This window comes from Indicator indicator, chromosome 25 (assembly GCF_027791375.1).
Source record: "Indicator indicator isolate 239-I01 chromosome 25, UM_Iind_1.1, whole genome shotgun sequence".
Lineage (NCBI taxonomy): Eukaryota > Metazoa > Chordata > Aves > Piciformes > Indicatoridae > Indicator > Indicator indicator.
The window spans coordinates 6,935,485-6,944,148 of record NC_072034.1 but is presented as its reverse complement, the minus strand read 5'-3'; the positions used below and the strand labels follow the sequence as shown (position 1 = coordinate 6,944,148).

General features: G+C 41.1%; 1 protein-coding gene across 1 annotated transcript in view; it reads right to left on the bottom strand.

The window, feature by feature from the left end:
* Positions 1-3,482: 3,482 nt before the first annotated feature.
* The window catches only part of SPATA5 (spermatogenesis associated 5), a 189,108-nt gene continuing 183,926 nt past the window's right edge, over positions 3,483-8,664 (bottom strand). Inside the window, 1 exon segment of the mRNA XM_054392228.1 lies at positions 3,483-3,666. Within this exon segment, the coding sequence (XP_054248203.1) occupies positions 3,490-3,666 (177 nt within the window). The 3' untranslated portion in view covers positions 3,483-3,489.

Sequence of the window (8,664 nt, the reverse complement as noted above, 5' to 3'; positions counted from 1 at the left end):
AAGATGGCAGAGAGATCTCAGATGCTTTCTTTTCAGTTCACCAAGCCTCCACCATTTTATTAAAATTAAACCTCACAGAAACATCCCAACAACAATAAATGTGATAAACCCAGCAGAAGAAAGAAGACCTCTGATTGACTCTGAGTGCAGAGGTGTTCAGGCTTACATGGCCTCACACTGCAAGCAATTTGGGTCAGTGCCAAGGCACAGTGTGTCCAGTAAAACAGGCTGTGAAAAGTTCAGCTCTGAATTAAACACCACTCACTTCAGTTAGAGGCTAACGGAAGACACCATTGAAGTGCTCTGCCCTGCAGTGCCCTCACCAGTAAGTTCCAAGGAGAGGATGAGGGTGCAAAAGCCTCACTGGACTGAGTTATGAAAGGGTGATGTTGCTGATGTGATTTGACCAAAACTGAGATTTTGTTTCTTTCCTAGAATTCTGATAAGAGGGTTTCAAGTTGCCAGTCCACAATAACAGTGATCCATTACGAGGAACAAGAAAGGCAACCATCACACCTTTCTTTAAATCTCAAATTATCTATGCCTTGGGATGGAGTAAGAGTTGGAATGGCATCAGCTCAGTCAAGTTTTCCAAGCAGAATATTTAGGAGTAACGTAAACCTTCACAAAGTTGCTATAAATTAATCTTTTTAAGAACATCTTACTTTTTACAAAAACAAGTGCCACGAAACCCAACAATAAAAAGGGGAAGCTTCCCACACTTACAATCACTTCAGGCATGTAGGTAGCTATGCATCAAGAGATTTGGTACCAGGCAGATGAGAGAATAAATGTTTGCAGGGATGGGGTTTTTTTCCAATGCACAAACAGCAGTTATGGGCCAGCATTCTGTCCTTATGTCCTAAAATTCAGCGTGGAACATGCCCTCTGATGGCAACAACTCCTTCCTGCCTCTTTCTTAATTTCTCAATTGAGAGTCCCACCTTGGTGCACATTCCCAAGGGATCTGAGCATCTCCCAAGGAACAGCCATCTCTTTTTGCTACTCATCTGGAGCATCACTTTATGTTATTTTTAGGATACAAAATTACAAATGGAATTTGGTGCTGGCAGTAAAAACTATGGTCTCTCTTTCCTCCTTTCAGGAGCATACACTGGAGGAAAGTCTCAGGGGATAAGGCATGGTGTTTAATTTTTGGAAACATGAAAAATGGAATGGTTATGATAAATGGTTCACATCCTGAACTTCAAGTTGGAATACACAGAATTTAGAAAAGATGGAAAAATTAGTTTCAAAGGCAGTCTTGATCTCCAAGGCAACTTTGCTAGTTTAGCTGTTTCTGAATTCTGTCTGTTGCACTAATGAAGAGCCAAACAATGAAAAAAAGAAAAAGCCTGCAAAGCCTGACCTTGAATTCATCTCCAAGGATGGGGCCTCAACCACCTCCCTGGGCAACCTGTTCTAGTGTTCCACCACCCTCATGGTAAAGAACTTGTTCCTAACATCCAATCTAAATCTACTCTCCTCTCATTTCAAACCATTGTCCCTTGTTCTATTGCTGCAGGCCTTTGTCAACAGTCCCTCTGCAGCCTTCTTGTGGGTCCCCTTCTGGTACTGGCAGGCTGCTATTAGGTGTCCCTGGAACCTTCTCTTCTCCAGGCTGAACAACCCTAGCTCCCTCAGCCTGTCTTCATAGCAGAGGTGCTCCCGTCCCCTGATTGTTTTTGTGGCCCTCCTCTGGACTTGCTCCATCAGGTTCATGTTACTCTTGTCTTGAGGTCTCCAGAGCTGGACTCCAGGTGTGGTCTCACCAGAGCAGAGCAGAGTGGCAGAGTCACCTCTCTTGACCTTCTAGCCATGCTTCTTTTGAGGCCTTCTGGGCTGCAAGTGCATGCTGTTGGCTCACCTCCAGCTTCTCATCCACCAGAACTCCCAAGTCCTTTTCCGCAGGGTGGCTTTCTATCACCTCATACCCAAGCCTCTACTGATAACGAGAACAATTCTGACCTAGGTGCAGTATGCTGCATCCTCCTCTAGTTCTTTTCAGTGACAGCAAAATAAAATGCTAATTATAGTAAAAGAGATTAGAATAAAAGTAACAGGAAAGTTGTAATTTAAAAAGAGATTTCTCTTTAAAAGCTACAAATTGTGATGGAACTAAGAGAGAAAAAAATATTATCAAAACCAAGAGATGATTGTTTTAATTTCATACTGTTAACAGAAGTAACCATAGTAGAAATCTCTCTTAGATATATGTAGAAGTTTCTCATAAAATGATAAACTTCTAAATAATTATGACTCTCTCATGAATAGATATATAATGACTACAAGAAAGAAGTCTTCAGAACTATCAATAAGCAAATCCTCAAAATAACAGAAATGGTATTGATGGTTTACTCCAACAAGGGAAAGCAGGATTTGGCTAGAACGTTGACCTGTAAATTATTCTACTTATCTACGAAACAGCAAGAAAATACCACTGAAAAATCAGGATTTTGTCACCTTGCTTTCAGGAAAAAAAAAAATTAGAAGTTTCTATTGGTTTTGTTTTACCATGTCTGAAATAGAAAAGCTGGAAATGAGTTTGCTTAACTGCATTTCACACTGAGTGCAAGAGCAGAGAACCCATAAGGTCCTGTCATCATGTCGACAGATGATATAACAGAGAAATATGCTGAAAAGATTTTATCTGTCCCTAAACTAGTTTGTGGTCATTTCTACCAGATTTTGCAAGGTTGTTTTCTTATTCATTAATTAGGATTCAGTAGGATTTTTTAAGTGGCCAGCTTTAAATTACCAGCCAACATTTCTGTTTATTTTGATGGAAACAAAGAATAACAAAAATCTTTCACTGTTACATGGCAGAGGTTTCAGGTTAGCCAAGGGATGGACATTTTTTTCCAGTGCCTACTTCCCACTGTGTGTAAAAAGTTGCTGTTTGAGACCAAAGAGGAACGTTTCACTGTAATCAATCAGGATACCTGAGCTTTATCTCGGAGAGCTCTATGTTCAGCAAGCCTGTTTGGCAGCTTCTCTGGAGATCGTAAATCAAAAGATTCAGAACCATTTTCAGCATTTTTGGTAGTGAGGCCACTCCCCAGTTCTGCACCTCACTGGGATGGTCCCTAGGATTAAATTGTGGTTGATGCAGGAAGAAATGAAGATAGTAAATGAAGACAGTAAATGAAGACACTTGTTGATCCTCTCTTTAGGGCCAAGGACCCACCAAAAATTCAGAATTTGACAATTATTTTCTGATATGTGGATGCACACTCAGATAAACTGACTTAACCCAGCAATTCTTCTAAAATGCAGATTATACCACTGAAATGTCAAGATATAAAGTTCTGTACAACATCTGTTAGGCTGAAAACTTCCACACGGGCATTTTATTGAGACAATTCCATACTTCAGTGAATTTCAGACGCTCTGCTCACTTACAACAGAAAATTCTTTGGCTTTTGACAAAGCTTTACAAAGGAAATTTGCTATTCCCACTGTGATTGGGGGTAGGTATTAATTTGCCTTTCAAAGAGTGTGCAGTCCACTTTGCTGCTGATAATCTGCATAAAACCGGATTAAGGAATCGGGAATCCTCGGGGTCACGACAGTCAGCGCGTACCGAAAGTGCCGTCCCATGATGGATGTGGCATGTATGTCTTCCTGGAGAGCTAGAAGGGCTGCTTCCCTACAGACTGCTGTTATCTGCAAAGAAACAACGAAAGAAGAAAACCACAGAGTGTTTTTATTACAAACTGTATTACCTGAAAGGAAGAAAGCAGACCCGAGAATATCGACGTGCTCCAAATGCCAGATATTCACAAGGACAAAGCTTCTCCAGCCTTTTGTTTTTTTAATAAATGAGGTTGTGGGGGATTAGGACATCCAGGACGCAGCTCGAAACTCAAACCACAGCAATATTACATTTTGTATTACAGCACGTTGCAAATTAACTTGGTAATCGTATTACCTTGGGTTAAAATCCCTGCAACACCTGATAAATTAAACCCCCAACAACCAGCGATACATTTCTGTGTCCCCAAAGTGCAAGAGCAGATATTCCCAGGCTCTGCAAGCACTTTTCTTTCTCGGCTTTATGCTGGGAAAGAAGTAAAAACAATTAATTCAGAGAGGAAGGCTAGAAGGAGAGGGGTATGTGGAAGGGGAGGAGGGTTAAGGTCTCATACCCTGCAATGTGTTTTTAAGCTCTCTGGACTTCAGACAGCGGAAACAGACTGATGCCAGTGTCACTCTAAAGACACATTACTGTGGTGAAAAGAGCTTGTGGAATGAAAAGAGATATTGTGATTTCCAGTGCAACAGGGAAAACAGTGATTGATATTGACTGCTCCCTTATATCTGTAAATGAAAGAGCCAGCTGAAACACATTTGTCCAGCTATTCAGCATATTTTCTCTGTTTGTTCACTTACTGAAAAGAGTTCCCCTGCTTATGCTGTGCTAATGGCTGCCAAAGCCGTTTAGTAGCTTTTTAGAGGATTTAGCAGCGTGTTTAGGAAGCTTTCACAAGAAAACATGCATGGATTTAGATGGCTTTGTCAAGTTACAACAATATTACTATTAGTTCTGTGCTGCTCTAATGAGCAGTGAAGCTAAACACTGCTGTTATGCATTTTAATGCTTTTCAGGACTTCAGAGACAGTTAAAACGTGGAAGCGCAGCTGAGATTTAGTGCACCAATGTCTTTTACAGGTAAGTAATACATCATCTAGAAAGTTAACAGAGGGATCTTGGTCTTTCCATTCAGGTGACTATTTCTCTAACACAAATAAAGAGCTGCTTAAAGAAAGAGAGAAAACAAAACAAAACAAAACCAGATCAAACTCTCTGCTCAATATCAAACTCCAAAAATCTTTCAAAAGGGAGAAGACGACTCTGGCTAGAAAAACAGATCCCAAGCATCCTGGACTCTAAATCTGTGTTGGCCTTTGAAGAAGGGATCCATTTCCCCTCGATCAATACTGCACTAGGGATAAATTTTCCATAAAAGGAAGGAGGTTTTCACAAGCATTATTACAAAATTACAATTACATCAGGTTTTGATTGTTCTGCTCTGCTCATAGAGACCATTGCCAATCTCCAACATCAAAACTATGAAGCAAAGCAGTATTGCAGCACAAGGCATTCACTTGTTAGGAACCAATATATTTTACTCAAGGAGAAGCTGAAGGAAAGGCCATCAAGTTGGCAGACCCAAAAAAGAAGGAACACCACTGCTAGTCTTGTTTCTTCCTGTTTCATTTGTACACTGACACCCTTAGGAGGAATTTTCCTATAAACTGTAGTTCCGACGATGCTTTTACGTTTCCTCTGTGCTCTGCCAAGAGTATCAGTAACAGCAATGATAATTAAACTCTAAAAGATTTGTTTGTTTTCATTTTATCCTTAAAGATTGAATCATAAGTACTGTGGTAACTGAAAATTACTAGAAATGAGGAAACACCAGAAAACTTGTATTTTCTCTCTCTCTCTTTTTTTTTTTTTCTTTTTGGTGTGCTTCCCAGGAATATTCCAGCTGCTTTTAAGGCAAGAGGAGAATATTTAAAGGCACGAATTATTGCTCACTCTTTTTCTGGCTGCACTCGTAATGTTTGTGGACTAAGTAGTTTATATATTATTGAGTAGTAAATAGCAGGCATTATGGCACAGTACTTAAAATTTGGGTCCTCAGGTCTGATCACAGAAGTCACATGGTGGTGTTTCCATTCCTTGGCTAACCCAGAGTATCAGGTTTCTGAGGTAAGAGCTTTGACAAGGCAAGTTTGATTATTTTCCCTCCTTCAAGTATGCAAACCTTTTTTACAAAAAGAAGCCTTCCCAAGCATTCTCACTGGCTAGTAAAGCTAAATCACTCATGGAAAGCAAACACAAGTGGTGACAGAGCCACAGCAAAATGAGAGTGAAGGCAACTGGTGAAATCTGCTGTGCTATTGGTCTAAGGTCTACTAGTTCTTCATCAGCATTTCTTGTCACAGTCACATTAGGACACTTCTTACAAGACCAAGCAACTGAAAGATTTTCAAATGTCATCGCTGACTGGATTAAAAACCAACATGGACCGGGTCAAATGAGGCAAAGAGGGAAGGCAAAGAAGGGGCTAATTGACAACAAAGGAAGAAAAACAGCAGCTTTGCAGCAAGGTATGGATCCTTCCCCAGCTTATTGGTACTCCCAAACTAGAAGCTAGAATCACTGGATTCCTAGATCATAATTTTTAAAAACCTTGCAACACATCTATCCTCAATGACTGTCCAACTATTTTCTTAAATCACTTCTCCTCTTGGCCTCCACATCATCATCCTGTAATGACTGCCACAGTCTAATCATGCATCGTATATAAAAGCACTTTTGTTTGTCTTAAACCTGGTAATTTCAGCAAGTGCCTCCCAGTTCCTGTGTTATGAGAAGGGTGATTCATCTGTTGTTCCCTGTTCACCTTCCCCCTATCACCAATGATTGCACTGAGCTTTATCTCATCCTCTCTCAGTCAAGTCTTTGCAAGCTGACAAGTCCTCAGTGATTCAGTCCCTGCTCCTGCAGAACGTGTCCATCCTTCAGCCAGTCTGCCATGTTGTCTTCACTAGTTCTGCTTGATTCTCTTGCTGTGGAGTGGCTGAAGCCATGCAGGGCATGGAGGGAGCTGTACTAGGGCACAGCAGCATTTCTGGGGTGCCTGCAGCTCCTTTCCTGTTATTTTATTTGCCATGATATTAGTGCTGTGATGATTTTTCTCAGAAAATTATCCACACTGCCTTCAGTATCTTTTACTGAGTGACTGTATCTGGTTTAGGTCATATCCTTGTGGATTTGAAGCCTAGGCGATTTTCTTTTCTCTCTGTTACATTTATCAGCATGAACAGCCTCAGCCTGCCTCTAAACATAAACACTGTGAACCTACCTGCCAGTTTTAAGACCATTCTTAATTATTTTCAAATACAAGGGATCACCATTTTTGCCTTTTCTTCATTAAAAAATAGTGCAGGCTTTTGGATCTCTGTGTGTGGTGTGGAACAGGAACATCCTAGTCCTGTTCCAAAGGCAGTATTGCAGCTCAGCATATTGAAGGACAAAATAGATATTCTTGACTGCATCTGAAAACAGAGCAGCTTTCAGCATTGAGTGTTAAAGCAGTAATAAAGACATTAAGTGATTGTCAGAAAGAACAATTAAACAGCAACAGACCAGACTCCAGGTAATTAAGCAATAACTACTGAGGTGTGGGGTGTTTTTGCAGACATGAATAGCCAGCCAGGTGTGGTTGAATACTATTGAATCTATGAGTGCCAGAATATGCCCTGGTTTGAGTATTAAAATCATTATAAATGAAAGTTTACCAAACATAGTTCTCACTTTCAATGGCATGAGAGCAAATGACCGACTTACGCATTAATCTGCTGCCTGCGGATCTGTCTTCACATAGAAATAATTTTGAATTCATGGGTTAAAACCAGGTTATAATTTTTGTAAAGGACTGATTTATCACTGCAATGAGTGCTTTGAGATCAGAAAAGAAACAACTGATTTAGAATCCTGCTACAAAGTCACAAAGGTGACTGTATCAAGTTATCCTGGGAGAAAAGGAGAGCTACAATTTGGCATCTGAACCACACACACACTGATCAGTAATAACCCAAGCCACACAAAAATTCCCAGCTATGGTGCAAACAATGATAAGTCCCCAAAAAAACCAGACTTGTACCTAGTTGTATCTCCCTCCCCATTTCAATCCCAGCAACAATAAGGTGCCCAGTGCCAGTTCCCTCAATAAATGGCATTTAGCATCACCCATCTTTCTCCCCAAATCAATGGCTACACTGGCTGATTCAGCTTGGCTGGTTCTCCCCCACCAAGCACCAAGTCTTTCCAGTGGACTTAAAGTCCTTTTCAGCTTCTTTGTATTTAAAGTGCTCTAAATAGCTTTAAAGCTTTTTTTTTTTTTTTAAAGGGGGAAAAAAAGGCAAAAAAAAAAAAAAAAGAGGAAAAAAGGAATGAGCTTCTGTGGTAAAGCCTTAGGTATTTTCAAGAAAGTGGTTTTGTTGGTGCAGGGTCTGTCAGGAACACCTGTGAATGTATGGTTTAATTGGGCTGCAGCTGGGGTCCATTGTGCATGCAGTAACTGGGAGCCAGTGGCTGGCTCTATATTGTGTTTCATTTTCCTTTTTCCTTCCCTTTTTAACTCGCTCCTCCACCCTGCCAGTTAAAGTTGTAAGGGCTTGTGTGTAAGAGGGATTAGGAGCTTGGATACAGAATAGTACCCTGCGGTTCCTGAATAGGGCAAATTGTGGCGCTTCCTGGATGAGAGCTACCTGCGAGGCTGCGCGCCCACGCCGAGCACGCCTGCCAGGCCCAGTCAAAGGAAGGCTCTCTATGGGTTTGGGGAGTTTGCTTTCCTGCTCTGTTAAGGAGAGATAAAAGCTTCATACAGGGTGTTTTAAAAAGACATGAATAACTCCTGGGTCAGGACATCTGTTTCTCACTCAAGCAAACTCCCACCCGTGTCAGGCATCTCCTTTTAGCCTTGTGTCAGAAGCTGCTCTCTGGAGAGCGCTAGCCTTATCCTCACAAAGCCAGGCAAGTTGCAAAGCTCTCAGGACCCAGGGCCATCACCTGGCTGAGGAAAGAGGTGGGCATGGATGCCTTTCCAAAGCAAGAAGAGACAACAGATCAGGAGAGGATGCACTGCA